The sequence below is a fragment of the Myxine glutinosa genome, chromosome 5 (genome assembly GCF_964187855.1).
Source record: "Myxine glutinosa chromosome 5, kmMyxGlut1.1, whole genome shotgun sequence".
Classification (NCBI taxonomy): domain Eukaryota; kingdom Metazoa; phylum Chordata; class Myxini; order Myxiniformes; family Myxinidae; genus Myxine; species Myxine glutinosa.
Window position 1 is genome coordinate 65,870,125 of NC_136265.1, and position 24,039 is coordinate 65,894,163.

The window sequence follows — 24,039 nt, forward strand, 5'->3', positions numbered from 1 at the left end:
TGCTTCCTGACGCCCCGACCGTGCTTCCCGACGCCCCGACCGTGCTTCCCAACGCCCGACCGTGCTTCCCGACGCCCCGGTGCTACCCAAACCCAGTGAGATGGCACTTGGTGATGCTAGTACTGCTGGCGAACCCATGAATGAAGAACTTGTCATACTGACCAAAAAACGGAAAGGACCACTAACATATAGCCCCGATGGTGTGATAAAGAAGGCTGTTTTGGGCAGAGACGCTGTCTCTGCAAAAGAGGGCAAAACGTTTACAGCAAACGAAAATATCGAACGCCAAAGTGGAAAAGAGGATGTTACTGATTTCCCAGGCTCTGAGAATAAAGCCTACATTGATCCGAACAATGCGGCCATTTTTGAGCCTGAACGCGAAGCCCTACCGGTCCCCCCCTCCAGTAGCTGAGCGGACTGGTGACCAAACAAATTGCTCTGTCTTACAAACAGAAATCGTAACCCCGGCTACGCAGAGATCTGCAGCCATTTGCCAAAGCACACATAAAGAAAGTAAGCACCAGTCTGCTCGTGAGTGTGTACCAGAGTACCCAACGAAATCTCAGGAGATGCCTCCAGAGGAGCTCGTGAGAGCTGCAAGTAAGGCCCAAGATCCAGGTGGGACATTATCAGACTTGTCAGAGTCTGAGGACGAGGTGGAAGTGACTGAGCTGTCACAGTCATCAGCATCTCAGTCACAGATACCCCCCCAACACATCGTGTCGTTTCTAGCCGAAACGTACAGACAGCGTAACATAGTCATTAAAGACTATTTTGACGATTTGGTTGCATTCATCCATACTGCAAAATCCATAATTAAAACGCCTGAACAATTTGACCTGAATAAGTCACAATACCACAGGTTAAGAAAATTCATCACACGTGCAGGTGTAGAGTGTTCCCAGCCACAGGCTGATTTCATCAATACAGGATGAAAACTATAAAACTTGCAACTTTAAATATTAACGGTGGTGGTGCTAGCCACCTCCACCAGGTTCAAGTAAAAAACATATTTCAATGGAAAAAGGTGGATGTGATCTTACTTCAAGAAACTCACATCACACCAAATGTGGAACATAACTGGCATCAACTTTTTAAGAGCCAATGCTATTTCAGCAATTTATCAGCTTCATCTGCTGGAATCGGCTTCTTGCTGAAGCCAGGCCTCGTGTGTGAGTCATGCCATTTTCAGGAGGTAATAAATGGTCGGCTTGGCTCTCTCAAACTAGTAAGCCATAACTTCCATTACACCATTTTTAATGTGTATGCGCCAAGTGATAGCGTAGAGCGTAAGTCCTTCTTCACCTCAATGATAAATCACTTAAGATCGGTTGATTTTGATCATTGTGTGTGTGTCGGAGGTGATTTCAATTGCACCTTCGACCCATCGGTTGACAGAAACTCTGTCGAACCCCATCCTGAGTCCCATGTACACTTATCCAATTTTTTTAGCACAATGGGCTTCGTTGATGTTTGGCGGTTGCACCACCCAAACACATCCCAGTACACCTGGTGTCGATGTGCCAATAGTCGAGTATCCTTGGCAAGGCTTGACAGATGGTACATCAACGTACCCTTTAAAAATACTGCGGTTTCTTCAAATCTTTTCCCTTCCGTGTTTTCAGACCATCATATGGTAACCCTAAACCTTTCCTTTCCTCAACCCGCAAATAGGAGCGCTTATTGGAAGTTTAATGTTAGACTTCTAGAAGATAGTATGTTTAAAGAAGCCTTTCGTGTTTTCTGGGCAAGTCTAGTTGCAAAGAAATCTTCCTTTTCTTCATCCAGCATATGGTGGGATAACATGAAATCTCAAATTCGGGTTTTTTGTCAATGTTTCCAATCACACAGCACAAACGACAAGCACATTACAATGGCCCGGTTGGAATTAGATATTCTACAATTGGAGAGTAAATTGGCTCATGAAAATAATGACGCCAATTACCGGTTATTGCTTGTAAAGAAAGCTCTTTTAAAGGAGTTAGTTCAAGAGAAAGCAGCCGGTACATTAATTAGACTTAGAATACAGAATGTAAAATTATCAGACACCCCAAACAAGTCTTTCTTTCATTTAGAATCCTTAAGCAAGCCATCACGGCTAATCTCTTCTGTTTTGGACTCAAGAGGCAACGTTGTTGTCAATGAGGATGATGTTAGAATAAACATTATTGAATTCTTTACAAAACTTTTTGAGGAGCAGACTGTTTGTAATGATACAATGATGGATTTAACCTCTCACTTCCCCTCCATAACTGAGGCTCAACGGTTGGAGCTTGACCTACCAATCACCCTCCTTGAGCTAACCTGTGCTCTTGCTGCCATGGATTCAGGGAAAGCTCCGGGTATTGACGGTCTACCTCCCGAATTCTTTCTGACATTTTGGGACCTTTTAGGCCCTGAGTTGCTGAATGTTTTGGACACTTCTATACAGACTGGTATAATGCCGCTGAGTCTAAGAAGAGCCGTAGTGTGCTTGCTCCCAAAAACTGAAGATCCCCGACTTTTGGTGAACTGGCGACCGATCTCCCTGCTGTGCACGGACTACAAGCTTTTTTCAAAAGTACTAGCTAATCGACTAAAAAAGGTTATTGGTGATCTAGTACTACCAGAACAGAGTTACTGTGTTCCTGGAAGATCCATCCATGATAATATTTCTTTAATCAGAGATCTCATTGATGGTAACCGTGTTAAAGAAGACTTTGGAATGATGTCGCTTGATCTTGAAAAGGCATTTGACAGTATCGACCATAAGTTTATGCATCATGTGTTACAGGCATGCGGCCTCTGAGCAAACTTTCGTTCCTACATTTCCTTGCTATACACAGATATATTTAGTTTAATTAAGATTAATAATGTGCTGGCTCCCCCCATCAAGGTTCGGAGAGGGGTTCGGCAAGGGTGCCCAGTCTCTGGTTTATTGTTTGCTCTCTCTTTAGAGCCTCTTCTCAATCTACTGAGAAAGAAGATTTCTGGAATAGCACTTTCTCCCATGAGTGCACCGCTAACCCTATGTGCTTATGCGGATGACGTCTGCATCTTTGTAAAAGATAAGGATGATATTGATATCCTTGTTGAGTGCCTATCAAAGTTTCACGCTGCCTCCTCTTTAAAAATCAATTGGAACAAGAGCAAGACGTTATGGATACCCTCCCTTTATCGCAACCTTCTTCAGCCTGTACCACAGCCGCCCCCATCCCTCCCCGCAGGGTTGCTGTGGGGAAGTGAGGGAATTAAGTACTTGGGCATATTCCTTGGTTCCCCACAGTATGCTCAGAGAAATTGGGACGGGGTAATTGAGCAAGTGGGAGAAAGATTGAACCGATGGAAAAGGGTTTTACCTCATTTGTCCTTCAAGGGCCGTTTGCTAGTGATCAACAACTTAGTTGCCACAATGTTGTGGCATAGGTTCATCTGCCTGCAACCGCCGGAGGCCCTTCTCAAAGCACTCCAGGGCAAACTGGTCGACTGCTTCTGGGGAGGCTACCACTGTCTACGACCCGATGTGATATGTCGCCCCTTGGCTGAGGGTGGCCACAACTTCGTCGACATCAAAGCCCGCCTAATGGCCTTCCGGCTGCGGTCCATTCAACGTCTCTTCTGCATGGAACATCTGCCAAGCCGGCTCCCTGCACGCCCTGTACTGCAGCGAGCGGGTAGGCTCGGGTACGGGTTTGAACTTTTTCAAATGAACCTCCAACATGTCGACATATCGGTTCTCCCTGCTTTTTACCAAAGCCTCTTAAATGCCTGGCAGAGCCTTTCTGTGAGTCGTCAGGCGAACACATATGTAACGAAAATACTGGCACACGAGCCTTTGTTCTATAACCCTCTCTTTCCCGACATTCCAAAGAGTCGAGATTTTTGCCAACACTTTATAGCAGCTGGTATCGTGAAGGTGCGGCATCTCCGACATGACTCAGGGTATGGTTGGAAATCCGTAAGTGAAATCGCCGACCTGACAGGGATTTGGTCCCATAGGATGATTGCAAAAATTTTGAGGAAAATGATTCAGGTGGGACGGCAACTTGGCCTAACTTGGACTCGAGGTACAGAAGAAGATCTAAATGAGCCGACAGTGCCTAAATTGATTGTTGAACCCATTCAAAATGATTTGCCCCCTGTTAGCGATGGGTCAAAGCTTTTCCAGACAATGGACAGCAAGGGCATCTATAAGATGTGCCTCAAGCTGTTAAATGGGAACCCTTCGTTAAATGGAGTTACCCGATGGAAAGGATTGTTACCCGGAGGACCCCCCTCCGAACCTATCTGGGAAGCCATGTATAGTGAGCCCACATCCAAAAGAACAGGTGATCTCCAGTGGCATTTGGCCCACTGGATTGTTCCCTCCAACACGTTTATTAGACATTTTTCTCCTGTATCTGTTTGTTGTCCCTTCTGTACAGTCAATGAGGACTTGTTTCATGCATTCATAGACTGTATCCGATTATTTCCTTTGTTTCATTGGTTGAATTACATTGCACACGAAATGCATGTTACTTTTTCTTTGAGAAATTTCGTCTTTGGTTTTGCACCTAAACAGAATCCTGCATCTAAACTGTTTAGTTTCCTAATAGCAACTGCGAAACTTGCTGTTTATTTGACAAGAAAAGACAAACTATCTGGCAAACCGATAGAGCACTGCAATATCATGTTGTCTTTTAATGCATTAGTCTCAGCAAGATTGAAACTTGAGTTTACCCTTTCCAACGAGGCCGGAAATTTTCAAAACTTTGTTGATACTTGGTGTGTTGGTGGTTTTTGTGAGGTTAAAGAAAACGAATTGAGAATACTGTTATGAGATACTGATTGTTTCTTATTTGATGATCATTGGGTGCTTCTTCTTCTTCCTCCTTTTTCTTTTTTCTTTTTGTTGGCATTATTGATTTCATTGCAAAATGTGTATATTGTTACTTTTATATTTTTGTAATAAAAGGACTAAAAAGTCAGTCTCTCTCTCTCTCTCTCTGTCTGTCTCTGTCTCTGTCTCTGTCTCTGTCTCTCTCTCTCTTTCTTTTCTTTTCTTTTCTTTTCTTTTCCTTTACCCCCACCTCCCCCCACCCTCTATCTACTTACATTAAGGGCATCTAACAACTTAAATACCCAGCTCAATATTAAACCAAATTCGTTCAACACGATGAAACATCACAATATTTGTCGAGATATTTCTGGGGAATATGCACTTATTGACGGCTGTGACGAAATCATTCGGTTACAAACTTGCAATCCCATTGATGGAGATAACATCAAAACACAACGGCATGACTTTGTAACTTCAAATGTTGATAGGAAGCTGATGGTTGATCCTGAACTCGTCCATTGTCCCCCGAGAGGTAAACATTGCATCTCTCAACAAGAAACAGTGAGGAGAGATTGCAGACCCTCACCAGCACATGTTTTTAGTGATTTTAAGGCTTTTGTGTTTAAACAAATATGGCGGCCCAACCACGTGACCAATGACGTAATCATTATTTTATTTATTTTTCTCCACCAATGTATCCCCAGATGACGCTCAAGGCATTTCATCTTGATCGGATGAGGTTTTGTACTTGTCAAATTATGACGTCATAATGGAGGCATTTATGACATCGTCCTTAACATATGTTATCCCGCATGGAGATTTCATTACAATGAGCCACGTCTCAATTTTTTCGATGCAGCGCTTTCGGAGATATGGAGGTGCAAAGTTTTTCGGTTTTTCCAAGATGGGGACTGTACCACATGACATATGACGTCATAATTATCATTTAAAACTTATACAGGAGGAGACGCACCTATGGTGAAAATGTCCTGTCAATCGGACCAACGGTTGCAGAGAAAATCATATTTATTGTGTGCGGACAAACAGACAGATAAACTGACTCAAATGCAACACCCTCGAGCGAGGATAATAATATTTGTGCGTTCGCCATGTGCGTAGCAGGGTGCGCCAAAATGGTTGCACTTGCTATGTGTTAACAGCCAGAAACTTCTTCAGGACATACAATCCCAGTGATGCCTTCCTCAAGATCAACTAAATGCAATGTGCAAACACACCCTTTGATCATTGGATGAGATCACAGTTACCACACGGTCCCTTACACGAGTGATGATCACATTCTGCCCGACATTATTGTCACAATGACAACATCTGATGCAAATTGCCTCTTCTACCTCCACCTTGTATATCACAAGCACATTTGTATATCATTGGGTCTTTTCCGTCCATCCACGCGTCAATACATCCGTCCTCAACCATATTTCTGGCATATGTGGACCTAATTTGTTCATACTTGGCACAAAGGCAACACATGAAGATATATACTGCATGTGCAAATAATTTTGATTCACAATGCAATCAAAGATGTCTGGCTAGCGGCTATTTTAATTGTAAAAACAAAACCTGATGTTGAAAACCCCAATAATCACGCTGAACAAGGCAGTGTAACATGCGTGAGGTAAAAGTTTGGGAAAACGTGTCATTATTAAAATGGGTTTATCAAAAGGGAATTTCTTCAACAATTTCTCAAACATGCATTTACCGATCTTGTTCAAACTTGGCACACAGATAATGAATGATGGCTTACATATGCATGTCATTTTTATTCGAAATCAGAACAATGTTGGCCGACTTTCAGCCAGTGTATTACTTAAATGTGTCTCCAACCATTTCTTGGACATGCATGGATGAATTTTGTTTACACTTGCCACATGGACAATACATGAGAGTATACATATGTAAAAGATTTTGTTTTGAAATCTGAGCAAAGATGGCCGACTGGCAGCCTTCAACTCTGCACAGAAAAATAACTAAAACCGCAGGGACTTCGACATTTGATGTCTTTTTCTCCTTGTTTTTTTGGTATTCATTTTATCTCTTTACTTAAATAACATGAGATCATATTGTTTGCAGATCTGGTTCATCCAGTGAAGCTGGAAGATTTTCAAAGTGACTTCTCTCAGAGTTCCCAGGTTGCTTTGAGCAATGAGTGTGTAAAGCAGGAACCTTGTGCTTTTTCTCTCTGGGAGCTGAAGAATGCTCCTAAGATGCATGAAGGTAAGCAGAACCATGCACAGAACACACAGCACAGCTCCACTTGGTTTGGTTGATTATTATGAATGAAAGGCTTGAATTCAACATCATGTCGAAGGATTGATCAGTTTATACAGTGTGCACACAGTCAAGCTTCTGTCGCATCAATGGCTCTGACAAACGTCGCTGAGGCATCAGGAGCTTTGGCTGCTCCAGAAGATCGTTGAGCTTACTAAATGTATACTGCGTTCAATTAACTGTTCCTTTTAATTTTTAAAACCCAAGAATCGATCTGAGGCCGAACAAGGCAGCACACTGGAGGTAAAAGGTGGGAAAACATCTCGTATAATTAAAATGGGTTTATTAAAAGGGAATATGGGGATAAGGGTATATGACATGCTGTAGTAATGAGAGAGTTCATAGAAAACGATACACCCCACAGCAATCAAGTTGATGCTTCAATTTTAATAGAATAATGATTTTAAACATCGGGAAAAAAATCCAAGCAAAGAGAGTGGAGACCGATTCAACCTTTCTTTTCCAAAACCCATCTTCCACTATTTCTATGAAACTTGACCACAACCTTCACGACCCGTGATGTACCAAAGTGTGTTCACGGCATTGAAAAAAATCTGCCCCTTTGGGTTGGTCGATTGCCCCCCAAAATAGGTATTTGCTTTCAAAGTAGGCATTACATGCTCGACCTTCCCCTTCCTCTTACAATCCCTCCTGCCATCTCTGTCTTCACCTTCAAGCATGCACATAGCTCCCCTCACTCTAATCTCTTCTGCCACTTGTTGCCTTGCCCGAGATGTAATCTCTTCTATTCTATCTTTATCTAGATATCTTTAATTGTTGAAAAGACCTTCTCACTTTTATCAAGGGGGACTGTCTCTGCCCTAGTGCCAGTTTTTTTCAGCTGGTTCCTGAACCGTTCACCCTTACCTTTACTCCCCCATACTTCATGTATGGAAATTGTAATACATCCTGCATTGGAGGATTATCTCCTTCACCTCAACACTCCTGGTTTCCGTTTGTAGTTTTCTCCTCTGGAGTATTGTCTTTGATGGTGGTAAGACAGTCAGCACTTTCGAAGCTTCTTGCTGTGGTGCGTAATCATGTCTCTTCCCAAGGTGATCTATTTCCTCGCTTGAGAAGGTACAGTTATTATTTTTTACAGCGCACTTTCCTGCTGCTCAGAGTGGCCGCACAGGCATAGGGTTTCCCCTATAGGTTTCGGTTCGTATGCGATCCACATGGCAGCGTACCTCATTTATCCTTTTGGTGTCCACCTTCAGGGAAGAGGCTCCAGCATCGTGTGAGGTGCCGGCATTTCGTGTGGCAACGGACCACGTTGGTATTTCTCTTGATGTCCGCTTTTTCCTCGATGTTCACCACAATGGCGTAGGCTCCAAGACAAACTCAACTTGGTGCTTCAGTTTTGTCAGTCACGTTTGTGGATCTATAACAAGGAAAACTAACAAAATAGGAAATACTGAAGCTGTGTTGAAAATGATGGCCTGCCAGTGCAAACGACTTTGCAAAAATGGAGAGTGTGGCTGCATAGACAATGGGTTGAAATGTACGGCTGTACGCCGATGTGTAAATTACAAACTTGTGAAAACCAGCGAAATGAGGAGGATGAACTGGAGATGACAGTTGATATTGAATCAGATTGTGATGATGATGATGATGATGATGATGACGATGATGATGAAGATTGAGAACTCAAAATACTCAGGTTACTTTCCAAGCCCTCAACATTACCTAAAGACATCAAAAATAGATTTTCTGGAAGTTGATATTACTTTTTGTTCATTTTTACTACTTTGTTTTAGTAGAATAAGTTGTGCTAAAGACGATTTTTGCAGCCTCTAAAATTTGTGACCTTTTGACCTCTGATGACCTACACATTTAAATAATTTGCATAATCTAGTGTCATTATGATCGAGCATACATAGACATACAATTTGACTATTACATTTTCAATTTTGGTCAATCCACTCAAAAACTACAGTCATTATGGTTTCCTCTACCCCCAAAACCCTCGATTTTAGGTATTTACAAGAAATGGTTCAAAATCAATTGCTCTGAAATAAAATTTTGCAAAAGCAACTCGATAATGTCCCCTCAGAATCATCTGAAGACCTATAAAATATGCATTCCAAGTGTTTAAATCACCATTGGGTGATTTGTTACTTTATTCTAGCAACATGACTTGCCCGATGGTCAATTCTGGGCAACCCCTAAAATTGGTGACCTACATAATGAAATATTTTGCATAAATCTTCTTGATTAAGATAGAGGGTACATAGACGGACATTATGAGTGGTATATTGTTAAGATTGACCCACCCAGAGCGAAACTACAGTCATTTTAGTTTCCCCGACCCCCAAATTTTGGGCTTCAAATTATAGCGGTAGGGTGATGTTTGAGAGGTGATAACTACCAGAAAGCTGCCAATTTCACACTGCTGTCACCTCAATTCATCATCTCTAGGCCCTAAACTATGAAAAAAACAGTGAGGCTTTGCCACCAGAGATGGTACCGATGGGTCAAATTTTCAGGTTTGGCCCATGGACTATTTGGTGGCCCGGCAGACCTCAAAAAAATAAAATTAACCATGACCCCTGTCATAAGATCATTCAATGAAGACATCCTCGGCTTATTGGGACGTTTCCTTTTGTCTTGCGTGCATAGCGGAAAGTGGGGTGACACAATTGGTTCACTCAATCTGTCTGACAAATGTCACTGTCAGTCTGTGTTTGAGGAACAACATGCTTTCCTTTTAATTTCATATTTTGAATATCGTTCACTAATCGGAATATGAACGTGCAGCTTAGCAGTGTGTTGGCTCTAAATTTGACGGAGTCTCGTCTTGAGCGTGCATTCACACTTGCTATATAGGAATTACTTCAGCCTGTCTGTTAGTCTGCCAATCAAACAAAATTTAAAATGCTTCCAAACACGAAACATACTGTTTTTAAGACATCATAAAGGACACAAACTACGGGCATGAATAACTAGTTTGACGTGTTAAATGAGGTGGTGTAAAAGAGGGTACATCCACGGCGGTAAACTTCTGATTCAATGGCTTGTTGTTGGGTTTTTTTTTATCTTGTTGCTGTCGCTGTATCAACAAAGCCGTACATCAGCCAGCATGTTGTTGTTGTTGTTGTTGTTGTTGTTGTTGCATACCCCAGACAGTTCAGTTCTGTGTTGAACAAGCCCGCGGCATGGAGTTAGCCGATGATCTCATAAGAGCGACCCATAGATCCCCCAAATATAGGATGGTGTACCACCACCTTCACAAATTCAGGGCCACCACAGAGGAGGAAAGGAGAGGAAGGGTGAAGGAGGGAAAAGGAGAGTGGGAGAGATTTTAGTGCTAATCTTGGATTTTGCCAGCCTTCTTGGGATTTGGACATTTACTTCAAGTATAAATATTATTTTCTGGTAAAAATGTATTCCCTGACATCCATTAATTATAAAATGTATGAAAAAACACATGAACCACGTCTGGTACGTTAGGGCCAATTTATATTCTGGCGACAGCTATATTGGTTTATGGCACGGAGCCAGAAAAGTTAGCAATCCTGAAAGGATAACTACCACCCATTTTGTTCAGCACCCTTCATTAACATAGTATAAACCACCTCTAAATCTTAAAGCATTCTTGTCACGGGACCTTAAACATTGATCCTTTACTTTCGGTTCCGCCTCATGGCAGATGAGAATAGACAGTTTCTCATCATAGACAGAATTCTGAATAGACAGAATAGACAGAGAATAGACAGACAGACAGGGCCAGTTTTCAATGGTAATGGAGTACTATTCATTCTGTTTTTTTAAATGATGATGTTTCACAGTAATCGCGATTTATTGATGGTTTTTTGAATTGTCTTTGCAGAGAATCAATTGAAATTGGTTTTTTATTCTCAGTCAAGTTCGCAATTGTTTGACAGTGAAGTTTCATTCAATCAGAACATGACACAGACTTCTTATCAGGAAGTCAACAACTATAGCAGTGTATTGACTAAGAACAATTGTAGTTCGACATTCAAGAAAATTGAAAGGAACGAGAAGCTGCACAAGTGTTCTGTTTGCAAGAAAACATTTATCTCATTAAAGTCTTTCGAGAGATGTCAAGCAACACACAGACGGGGGACGCCATACAAGTGCAATGTGTGCAGCAAGGAATTTTCTTGGTTATCAACATTGAAATGTCATCAAGTAAAACACACAGGAGGGAAACCTCATAAATGTCCTGTGTGTAGCAAGGATTTCACTCGTTCATCAAATTTACAAACACATCAAAGAACTCACACAGGAGAGAAGCCTTATAAATGTCCTGTGTGCAGCAAGGATTTTGCTCATTCATCACATTTACAAACACATCAAAGAACACACACAGGAGAGAGGCCTTATAAATGTCCTGTGTGTGGCAAGGATTTTGCTCGTTCATCACTTTTACAAATACATCAAAGAACTCACACAGGAGAGAAGCCTTATAAATGTCCTGTGTGCAGCAAGGATTTTGCTCGTTCATCACATATACAAAGACATCAAAGAACTCACACACGAGAGAAGCCTTATAAATGTCCTGTGTGCAGCAAGGATTTTGCTTGTTCATCATATTTACAAAAACATCGAAAGTTACACACAGGACAGAAGGCTTTAAAATGTCCTGTGTGTTGCACGGATTTTGCTCCTTCATCAAATTTACAAATACATCAAAGAACTCACACAGGAGAGAAGCCTTATAAATGTCCTGTGTGCAGCAAGGATTTTGCTCGTTCATCACATTTACAAAGACATCAAACAACTCACACAGGAGAGAAGCCTTATAAATGTCCTGTGTGCAGCAAAGATTTTGCTCGTTCATCAGATTTACAAACATCAAAGAACTCGCACAGGAGAGAAGCCTTATAAATCTCCTGTGTGCAGCAAGGATTTTGCTCATTCATCAGATTTACAAACACATCAAAGAACTCACACAGGAGAGAAGCCTTATAAATGTCCTGTGTGTTGCACGGATTTTGCTCCTTCATCAAATTTACAAATACATCAGAGAACTCGCACAGGAGAGAAGCCTGATAAATGTCCTGTGTGTCGCAAGGATTTTGCTCATTCATCAGATTTACAAACACATCAAGGAACACACACAGGAGAGAAGCTTTATAAATGTCCTGTGTGCAGCAAGGATTTTGCTCGTTCATCACATTTACAAACACATAAAATAACTCACACAGGAGAGAAGCCTTACAAATGTCCTGTGTGCAGCAAGGATTTTGCTCGTTCATCAGATTTACAAACACATCAAAGAACACACACAGGAGAGAAGCCTTATAAATGTTCTGAAGGTTCTGTTGTTCTGAATGAATGTATAAACTCAGCCATTGTACTGAACGCATTAAGCTCGTTTGGTCATCCGTGTTACCCTGCGGTGTTCACCAAGGGTAGTCACGCAACAACTGGTGTCAGGAGAGTGGGATTCAAACCTCGTGTACACCCGGTGTCCGAAAGTTGTGAGTTTGACACCCGCTGGGTGAAAATTGCGCTCGGCTTTCGGAAATAATTTTTTTCATGATTGTCTTTCTCTTGTCAAGCGGGAGGTAATCGTCGTACCAGGGTGTCCAAATTTTATCGTCGATGGAGGTGCGAGACGCAACATCGTGTTCCCGAGAAATTTAACCCTTGGATGCAGTGATTGGGCCTCGGAGGCCCACATTGTTTTTTTTGTTGCAAAAAATATGTTGTACAATTGTATTTTAGGAATGAGCCTCATTTTTACCGACTTTCATGTTGTTACACAAAATTCAGTGACATAAAAAAAAAATTTCATTCAGGCTCATGGGAAAATCTTCATTCTTCACTTTTAACCCGAAAATCCGACACGAATGCAGGCCTGGGGCCTTCGAGGTCCCGCATAAATGTTGTTGTACGACTGTCATATCATTATTTTCTTGATATGAGCCTCATTATGTGCTCCTATAACTTGATTACAAATAATTCAGTGACAAAAATATGAAAATTTTAATTCAGGTTTGTTGGGAAAAGCTTCAATTCTTCACTCATAACACGAATGCAGGCCAGGGACTGAGAGACCAGGCATAAATGTTGTACCTCGATGTTATATCATTATTTTCTTGATTATGAGCCTCATCATATGCTCCAATAACTTGGTTACAAATAATTCAGTGACAAAAATATGAAAATTTTAATTCAGGTTTGTTGGGAAAAGCTTCCTTCTTCATTCTTAACACTAATGCATGCCTGGGGCATTGGAGGCGCCCCATCTCTCCCCATCTTTTCTACCGCTCCCTTTATTTTGTGTTTTCTGTGTCGGTTTGACTTTTTGTGTGATTAATGTTAGCTCTTTCACGAGCCTCGATCTTGAACACAAAAAACAAAAAAACAAAACACACACACACACACACACACACACACATGCACACAAACACTCACACATACATATATATATATAGGGTGAGTCAGAAGTAGTGCCAGATTTCTGTTTATATATATAAACTTATATTAAAAAAATGATTCCATATTAAATGCCAAGTCTGTATATGTGTGTGTGTATATACAGACTTGGCATTTAATATGGAATATTTTTTTTGTGGGGGTGAACTTACTTTTCAAGATGACCTAGAACCAAAAGTTCATTGGAATGATGTTGAAATTATTCTAGATTTTGTTAATGTGACCTTTAAAAGAAACAAAAACCACATTTGACATTTCGAAGCAAATAAATTGATCCTTGAAAGTGATGTAAACTGATATCGAACTCAATTCACGGACAGTACTGTGTTAAACTTCTGTGCGTTTTCCAGAAGTATCTCTTTATTTTGCACATTAGCCAAAAAATTTTTTTAACAAAAACAAAAGTTATATTACGACTGGGATTACGGACAGTAAAATTACAGTTCAGTACTTCGTGTAACCCCCACGGGCATTCATGAGAGCATGTACACGTTGAGGCATGCTGTTCACGAGATTTGCCAAGGTTTGGACAGGAATCGCTTGCCATGCAGTGACAATAGCCTGCTGCATTTCATGCACAGAGGCAGGCTGCTGGGCCAAGCTGTCGATTTGACGGGTTAATTCTGCCCACAAGTTCTCTATCGGATTCATATCCGGGGACATGGCAGGCCACTCCATATGCTCTACACCATGGCCAGCAAGAAAGTGTTGGATCATGCGAGCACGATGAGGCCGTGCATTGTCATCTTGGAAGACAAAGTTTCCTCGAAAGGCTGCATGAACAAATGGAAGAATGTTTCTTCCAGAATGGCCCTGTGCTTGAACTGGTTCAGGTTTCCATTCAGAACAACCAGGTCAGTTTTGCCCCTGCATGAAAAGCAGCCCAAACGGTCACCCCACCACCTCCAGCTTGGACTCTTGGCACTATACAATCTTCGTTGTAGGCTTCATGCACTTGTCTGCGCACTCGGACGCGGCCATATTGACGATAGACCACAAATCTAGACTTGTCACTGAAGATCACGTGATTCCAGTGTCCTGGCTGCCTTTGACGGTGCTCTCTGGCCCACTGCAATCGGCGCTGGCGGTGTTGTCTGGTCAGACGTGGCTTTCTTAGGGGATGCCTGGCACATTTGTCAGTTGCTGCCACTCAGCCCAAAGCCGATTAGCTGACTTGGTACGGTCATTGCGGACTAACCGGTGCAGCTGGTGATCATCTCTCCTTGTGGTTCTGGGGGGACGTCCTGACCTCGGTATTGGAGTAGGGACACCCCTCTGAGCATTTCGTTTCAGGATCTTTGACACCTGACCTTGAGTGATGCCATACTGCCGAGCAATAGCACGCTGTTTCATGCCGGAATTTCGTAAAGCCACCATTAAATGACAAACAGCATTGTCGAGTTGACGGACCATCTCCAGGGGAAGCGGCAATAACTTTTGTAGATGTGCAGCAGTTGTTTTCCACTAATATAGAACGCAACAACCCTTATATACCCGATTGTGAAGCCAATCGTCAAATGTACCTGTCCGTACATTTTGTCATGCCACCTGTGATATAATCCCGTTATTGACTTCTTGCTGCGACAGACAATCAGTGACATGGTTCTTTTAACAAAGAAATCACCGAAGCGTAAAAGAAACTCACCAGATTGATATACTGAGTTCAGAAAGTAAACCCAAGTAAAGAAAAAAAAAATCCATATTAAATGCTAAGTCTGTATATATATTGTTGCGGGTATGAGGATTGAGTTTTTTTGATTGTGTTGTATTGTATACCAATTGTTGTGTAATATTGCTTGAATATCGCCTTCCTGCCTCCAGTCTGTTGTATAAAGGTCAAAGGGCGTTCCGGTAGTTAATTCCATAAAGCATACATTGAAGGACACTATAATGCCCTTGTTCAGTAGCTTATATCCTTATTATGTGTGTTAGGGTAAGGCTGTGTCTCCCATTAATTTAAATACTCCATTGCACCAAGTAAAATGAGAGTAGATCCCCTTTCATTTCATTTCAATGGCCAACTGCATTTTGGGCGGTTTTCTTCAACCACCATTGGCCACGAGGCTCGGGTCGGGGAAGAAAGGCGTGCCCGCCCATCGTCATCAAGGGCGGAGCTAGAGGGCCGTGCCGACCAATCAAGGCCGAGGTGAGCACACCGATGGGCTTGTCCTGAAGGCCGGCGGCTTGGTCGCCGGAGACGCTATAAAAAGCGCGCGCGCAAGAGTGGTCAGGAGTTGCGTAGAGAGGTCCATGACAAAAGGAGGTCCATGACAAGAGTGGCGGCAAAGAGATCACCAAGAAGAGAGTTGAGTAAGGGATCCCTGAAGAGAGCAGCTTGAGCCACCGTGGCTGCATCAACAGCAGCTTGAGCCACCGAAACTGCAGCTACAGCAGCTTGAGGACTGGACGGCAGTTTGGAGCAGGGCCGCGAAGGAACGGCGGCTGCCCAATGCGCCGATCGTGCTGCAGGACCCGTTGGACCTCCCTCTCCCTCCAGCCATCCACCTCCTGCCATTCCTATCATCATCCCCCGTGTAAGTGTGTTCGTAGTCTGTCTTTTGTCTTGTCCCTGGGAATAAGTTAAGCCTGTAAGATAAGCTAGTATTTTCATTGTGTCTCTAAAATCTTCTGTATATTATTTTCTTATCTTTCCTTCTCCTTGGTTTTTTTGAGCCTGTAAATAGCAAATAAATTATATTCGTATTTCCAATCTTTTTGTCTTCTTCTTCTTCACATCCGTGTCGCCTTAGTCTTTTCCCTATTGAATATCTGTGGCGCGATCTGGCCAACGTTCGGGGATCGGGTTAATCGGGGTAACTGTACGACCGCGGGGCCATCCGCTCGGCAAACATAACATCCTTATCCGCAGGCCGTAACAATTGGTGTCAGGAGTGTCGGATTCGGACCTGGGACTAAATTTATTTAGCCCAAATTTTGGAACACCAATTGTACAATTGGCAGTAACAATTGGTGTCGGGAGCGGGAACGGACCCGAAGCGCGCTTAACGCGCTCAAAATTACAAGCTGCTGAAATTGTTTTAAAGACAAAACCCGAATTTTGAAATCGCGCCATGGCTGGTCAAGGCGACGGGATGTCGGTGGGAGAGATAGACGGGGTAGAGTCGACCCAGGACCTCGGGGAAATGTATGTGGAGGAAAGAGAGGAGGAGAACATTGGCAATGTGGTTGAGGAGGTTTCAGGCGCGCAAAATGGCGCTCTCGCGCACGAGGTTACGGGCGCGCAAAATGGCGCCTCGCACATGGCTACGGCGACCGCGCCCGCGACCGTAGCAGCGCCACCGGTGGATTTGAACCTTTTTATGATGCAAATGAAGGCCCTTATGGACAAGAATAGTGAGCGATTAGAGGGCCAAATGGGGGCAATGAGGGACGGAGCTAGGGCTGATAGTGAGAAAATGGAAAGCAGAATGATGGGGGAAATGAGGGACGAAGCGAGGGGTACCGGTGAGGGATTAGACCAGAAATTTGAGGGATTAGACAAGAAATTTGAGGGATTAGACAAGAAATTTGAGGGATTAGACAAGAAATTTGAGGGGTTAGACAATGGGATAGAAGGGGTGAAACATGGGTTAACGGGGGTGGAAAATAGAATGGCTGCCCAGGAGAATCAGATAGAGGGGGTGAAAAATGGGTTAGAGGGGTTAGAAAATAAGATGGAAAACAAATTGCGGGAAATAGGGGAGCAGTCCGCCCGAGAAATTAAACAAATGGGAGAGCAGATAGAGGAGGTGAAAATCGGGGTAGAAACCAAATTGGATGCTCAGAGGGATGAATTGGGACAGATGAGGGTGGCATCGACAAAAGAGAGGGAGGAGATGAAGGAGGAGATACGACGAGGTGTGAGTGAGGAGGTCTCGGGGGTACGCGAGGAGGTAAAGCGAGGTGAAAAGCGTATGGAGAAAGAGGTGAGGAATAATACGGCAAGGTTACAAGGGGGAATAGAGGGTCTGACGAGGGGAGTAGAACAGCTGACAGTGGGACAAAAGGAACTCGTAGACCAAGTGGAAAAGAACACTGCAATAATCGGGGGGTTAAAAGCGACACAAAAAGACATAAAAAATGAATTAATAGCGACACAGAAGGAATGTCAGATGGTACATGAGGGGTTGACGAAGAAGTTGGAAGAGGTGACAGAAGTAATGGAGACGAAGGACCGAGAGGTGAGGACGCACATAGAAACGGTTAAAGTGGCGTTAGAGGAAGAGATAGAGGGGGCGCACCGGGAGATGAAGGAGGTAAAGGAAAAATTAGAGGAGGTGGAAGAAGGGGTGAGTGAAATTAAGAAGAGACGAAGGGAAACTAAAAAGGAGATAAAGGAGGAGGTAATGGAATTGGTACAAGGTCTGTGCTCGAATCGTGATGATGTGCTCACTAACCAAATAAAGAGTTTGCAGGTGGCAGAGGAGGTGCGGAGACGAGGTGCCAAGGTGAGTGGCGATATACGCGGAAATGCATATGATGTGAGGGGAGCTTCAGTCGGCTTGGGGGTTGATTTGGATCCGGGTGTTCGTGAGAGGCCGTTGGTGAAGTGTGCGACAGGTACGGTGTGCAAAAGACGATGTGTGCGAGAATGTCCGACCATGGGGTGTGTGAGGAAAAAGTGCGCGCCGAGGAGTGAGTGTGCTGTCGAGAGTGAGTCGGTCGTAGTGCGTGTGCGAGGGAGCACATGGAAGCGCGTAGTGAGGAGTGTTACGGAGGAAGTAACGGGAGAGTGTGCGCAAGAGGATGCGCGAGAAAGGTGTGTAACGGACGGGTGCATGGGGAAAGAGTGCGCTGTCAAGAGTGAGGGAGAATGCATGCCTGTGGTGAGTGTTACAGAGGGTTTAACGGGAGAGTGTGCACGAGAAAGGTGTGTAACGGACGGGTGCATGAGGAAAGAGTGCGCTGTCGAGAGTAAGGGTGAATGCACGACCGAGAGTGGAGGTGAGAGTAGTAAGAGTGACACGGAGCGTGAGTTGGTTGTGACAGGTGAGAGAGGATGTACACCTGGAATGGAAGGAAGCACACCTGGAATGGTAGAGCGTGTGTGGGAATGCACACTGGAATTGGTAGTGAGGCACGTGGTTGGGTGTGCGAGCGAGGGCACACCTGTGGTTGTCACAGAGGAGGTGACCGAGGAGGGGGCGCGAAGAGGTGTGTTGGTGAGGTTGTGCGAACAACGAGTGTGTGCCAAGGTGTTCGGTGGTCAGGTGTGTGACCAAGTCTGTGAGCAGAATGAGTGTACCTGGGTGTGTAAGAGAAGGTGCAATGACGAGGAGCATGGGGACAGCTGGATGTATGAGCAAGGAACGGGCTGCGGGGTGTAAGCATGCAGGTGAGGCATCGATGGTAACCGGGTTAGCAGTTAGAGCGACGTATAGCCGAATCAGGCCCTCGGTGCGCGTCGGGCAGCTTCGCGTGCCGCGAGGACCAGCAGGGACCCGAACCACGACGGTTTCGAAAGAACCGCCGTACGCGAGCCACGCTGGGCCTCGCTTTGAACGGCCGCGTCCGTGCTCCACTAGGCGGAGCGGGCAGCCCGATAGGAAGGGTCGTCATGGCGACCCCTTTTTGTTGAGGCGTTCCGGCAGGTCGAGATCGGGCCATTGGACGGCTCTGTGCCGAGATGGTGCGTGGGATCTCGGCCCGAGTAAACCTCCTTCCCTGCACCGAGTGCCGGACGCATCCAACCGCCGGCACCAAAGAACCTGCATTCATTGCTCGGCTGTACGAAGCCGAGCTTTGGAAACGAATTGGCGCACCGAGAGGCACTAGTGAGTAGACTGATGACTAGGATAGTGTTTTGGCCCCGAAATTAGAAAAACAAAATTTGATGATTGGCAAAGGATTGGCAGAGTGATGATTGGCAGAGGATTGGTAGAGTGATTGGCAAATTTTTGATTGGTTGAAATTTGGTGTGCAAAATTGATAGTAGAAGATGCCCGATGTGGTGGGATGGCAACTTTGCCATCTCTCACAACGGGGGCAAAGGAGCACTAGATTTATGGGGTTTATGGCAGTGAAAACTAGCCCGGGAGGGTTAGGATATAATGATAGGGATCTAGCGAAGATGACCTTAGGTAACGGTAAGATTAGGTAGTGACAATGATACCTGTAGTGGGGATGCAGGTAGATTAGTGTGGATGATAATGACGTGGTATGTGCTTAGTTTAAAGGGAAGACGGGGAGCACTAAGTTAGCAGGGCAACAGGTAGATTAGATGATGCCGTGTGAGTGTTGAGGTGTATTCGGAAGTGTATTGTGAAAAGTCTGTGAAGAACAGGTGTGATTGCACAGGTGTGCAACTGAACAGGTGAATGGAGCAGTGTTTGAGTGATAGTGATGTGTATGGTGCTGACCAAATGGTCCAGGAAGGAAGGAGGGTGCAGGTGGCACCAGGTGTGATTGCACAGGTGTGCAACGACAGGTGAATGGAGAATGGTTGTATGGAATAAATGGTCTGGAGTATATAGAGTATTGGAATGGATGGTCGTGGAGTGAGTATGATGGAAACTGTGGAGTGGAGTGGATGGTGCGAAGGTGTGAATGGGGGAAGGATGGACGAATACCCGGGGACGAATACCCGAATACCCATCACAAATACCCGGGGAGGGTAGTGTAAGTGTTAGGTAGAGGGTATAGGTAAATTGTGGTTGGATATTGGCATCTGTGGTGCGGGTGAAAGAATGGTGTTTGGATGGGTGCATTAGTGTTGTGGAAATGGCTGGGCGTGTAGCCTGTTAGTGTGTGTAGTTGGTTTGGGCACTCCACCACTGTGAGGATGTCGGCCAGGTGAGGCCGCAGGTGGGCTCTGGGATCCGGTAGAGTTGTTGTGGATGGGGCCCGAGGATCCGGAGGACGGACCCGGGTAGCCCAGTGCCAGAGGGCACCGAGGGGTGACAGAGCCAGGAGGGGCCTTCCCCAGTTAGATAGGTTAGGTAAGGAGCAGGTAAGCTCGGGTGGCAACTACAGTGGTGGAGGTGTGCAGGTGGGTAGACCTGCTGGGAGAGCTACACGTCTCAGCCCAGAAATTGTGCAAGGGCACCGGGAGATAAATCGGGGGAGTGAGACCCCAAATTGAGAAGCACCACAGTTTGGTCAATGGGAATTGGTTTTTAGAACCCATAGTGTAAGTTGGCCAATGGATTGGCAGGGAAAGACCCCGGGTAGTGTAAAGTGTGTTAATGTCATTTAGAAAGTAGTTAGGATGAAAATCTCCTTGCACCATCTACATGCACTCACCTGAGATGACGTACGTACCTCCACACCATGCCAGGTTGTTTTAATTATTTTTGAAGCAAATGTTTGGAATGTGAGACGCATCATGACGTGGGTGTGACATTGTGCTTTGTGTTCCATCTCTTCCTCCTTATGAGGATTGATGATGAATTGGGTGATGGCAAATTTTGGCTAGAGGGATTGTGGTGACGAATTTGGTATAGAAGAAATATGGGGAAGACGTGACAGTAGTGACGAATTTGTACATGTGTAGATTTTGTAAATATGGGGTAAGGGCAAGGGTAGAGTAGGTGACAGGGGGTGTGACGTATGGTAGGGACGAGTTTTCTCACTGCGCTCTCCATACGCACTTCGCCTTGCATTGCCTTGTTTGATGTGTACCCTTGTGACCTTACCCCTCGCTCATCTGTCTTCCCCCCTTTGTCTCCCACATGAGGACCTGAGCGCCACTGGGCGCCGAGGGGAGCGTGCGTGAGTCCGCCATTGTGCGCCCGGAACTCCCAGAACCAGCTGTCTGCATCGATGCACCACATTATGGACCACACATCTGTGGCTGTGCACCACTTATGGACCCCATGGGTTGGGGCATGGCCCCTCTGCTGGAACCGGCCATGAAGGCCCGAAATCTTGCTGGCGGACCTTGGCCACAGGGCACCGATGCCCCACAGGTGAACCATACATAGTCGGCCCCTGTGGGCCATAAATAAATACAAATGGACACGTTGGGTGCAAGTTTTAATACAAATAGGCCGCCAGCAAAAGAAAATGACAACATCTGGAAGAAAGCAAATAGCCAGCAGAGGGAGCCAAAGAGCAAGAGACCACCTGCAGGGTTAGGGGTTGTTAATTTATTTTTATTGATGAACAGTGATGACTGTGCACCGATTGGTGCTTGAGGGTGTGTTGGTGCGTTTTGGGTGCTTTCATGGTGCGTCAATGCAGAGCAGACTGTCTCCCCCCTCAGAAAGAACAATCACAGGTCCTGGGTTGCGTTTTGTAAATAAAATAGCGTCACTGTAAATAATGCTCCCCACCGTCAGTGTATAGTTTGAAGACCATTCCGCAATTCGGTTAGCTGTGGGCGTGAGTCTGTTAGGTGGGGTGCAATGGAGCAGCGGGACATCTGTATTTATGTTTTAAAACTGTCGCACTCAGGGTCAGGTTAAATGTAGAGGGAACTACACCTTCGTGTCACACTAAATTAAAGTTATAGGCCCGGGCCGTGCCTAAGCGGAGGAGGGTGCAGTGTTGCGGGTATGAGGATTGAGTTTTTTTTGATTGTGTTGTATTGTATACCAATTGTTGTGTAATATTGCTTGAATATCGCCTTCCTGCCTCCAGTCTGTTGTGTAAAGGTCAAAGGGCGTTCCGGTAGTTAATTCCATAAAGCATACATTGAAGGACACTATAATACCCTTGTTCAGTAGCTTATATCCTTATTATGTGTGTTAGGGTAAGGCTGTGTCTCCCATTAATTTAAATACTCCATTGCACCAAGTAAAATAAGAGTAGATCCCCTTTCATTTCATTTCAATGGCCAACTGCATTTTGGGCGGTTTTCTTCAACCACCATTGGCCACGAGGCTCGGGTCAGGGAAGAAAGGCGTGCCCGCCCATCGTCATCAAGGGCGGAGCTGGAGGGCCGTGCCGACCAATCAGGGCCGAGGTGAGCACACCGATGGGCGTGTCCTGAAGGCCGGTGGCTTGGTCGCCGGAGGCGCTATAAAAAGCGCGCGCACAAGAGTGGTCAGGAGTTGCGTAGAGAGGTCCATGACAAAAGGAGGTCCATGACAAGAGTGGCGGCAAAGAGATCACCAAGAAGAGAGTTGAGTAAGGGATCCCTGAAGAGAGCAGCTTGAGCCACCGCGGCTGCATCAACAGCAGCTTGAGCCACCGAAACTGCAGCTACAGCAGCTTGAGGCCTGGACGGCAGTTTGGAGCAGGGCCGCGAAGGAACGGCGGCTGTCCAACGCGCCGATCATGCTGCAGGACCCGTTGGACCTCCCTCTCCCTCCAGCCATCCACCTCCTGCCATTCCTATCATCATCCCCCGTGTAAGTGTGTTCGTAGTCTGTCTTTTGTCTTGTCCCTGGGAATAAGTTGAGCCTGTTAGATAAGCTAGTATTTTCACTGTGTCTCTAAAATCTTCTGTATATTATTTTATTATCTTTCCTGCTCCTTGGTTTTTTTGAGCCTGTAAATAGCAAATAAATTATATTCGTATTTCCAATCTTTTTGTCTTCTTCTTCACATCCGTGTCGCCTTCGTCTTTTCCCTATTGAATATCTGTGGCGCGATCTGGCCAACGTTCGGGGATCGGGTTAATCGGGGTAACTGTACGACCACGGGGCCATCCGCTCGGCAAACATAACATCCTTATCCGCGGGCCGTAACAATATATATATATATATATATATATATATATATATATATATATATATTGTTACAGACGCGGATTAAAGATGTTATTTTACCGAGCGGTTGGTATTACCGCGTCCGAACAGTTACTCCCCGATTAGAACCCGACGTTGACCAGATCGCACCACAGATATTCAATCGGGAAACCTCTAAAGCGACCGAAAGAGAATGAAAAGAGAAGAAGACAGAGTACGGAGGAAGAACAGATTTATTATACACACACAAGCAAAAAGAGAGAGCGACCAAAATTATTTACAAGCAATGGATGGAGAAAGCAGTCACACAGTGCATCGTTAGCTTATTCTATTCATTTTACTTAACCCCAAGACAACGAGTAGGACAGACGACGTTCACACTTACACGGGGGATATTGCAGGCAGGTAGGGCTTGAGGTGGATTGCTGGAGAGGGAGGAGGGTCGGAGGCAGCAGCTCTCAATTCCTCGCGGTTTTTGGCGGGAAAATCCTTCGTCGCGTATCCGCTGCCGATGCTTTAGACGTCACGCGCTGGCTCGGGCACACCTGCTCCTCTCCTTCTGGTGGAGCCGTCTCCCTCCTTTCAGCGCGTCTCTCCAAAGCTGGTTTCCTTTCCGAGTACCTCTCCTCTTTGGCTTGGAGCGTTTCGCATCTCACCGCTCCTCTTGGTGCCGCCTCTTCGCTCATCTCCCAGGTCATCTGGTGAAGCAGTCCCTTACAGTCGCTTTTATAACTCGGGGCGGAATCAAGCCGCCGGCTGCGAGGGCACGCCTACCGGGTCGCTCACCGCGGTGCTGATTGGCCATGTGGGGTTGGCTCACTCCTCCCCTCTATGCCGAGGTGGAGACACGCCTTTCTTCTCCGAGATTAGCACATGGGCAATAGCGGCTCGCGGGATTGAACACAACTC

At 45.1% G+C, this 24,039-nt stretch overlaps 1 protein-coding gene across 1 annotated transcript in view; it reads left to right on the forward strand.

Annotated features, from left to right (window-relative positions):
• Positions 1-24,039, forward strand: part of LOC137412853 (uncharacterized) — a 195,351-nt gene that overhangs the window by 68,115 nt on the left and 103,197 nt on the right. Inside the window, 4 exon segments of the mRNA XM_078777326.1 lie at positions 6,890-7,033; positions 8,050-8,167; positions 8,308-8,366; positions 10,920-11,888. Of these exon segments, the coding sequence (XP_078633452.1) occupies positions 6,890-7,033; positions 8,050-8,167; positions 8,308-8,366; positions 10,920-11,888 (1,290 nt within the window).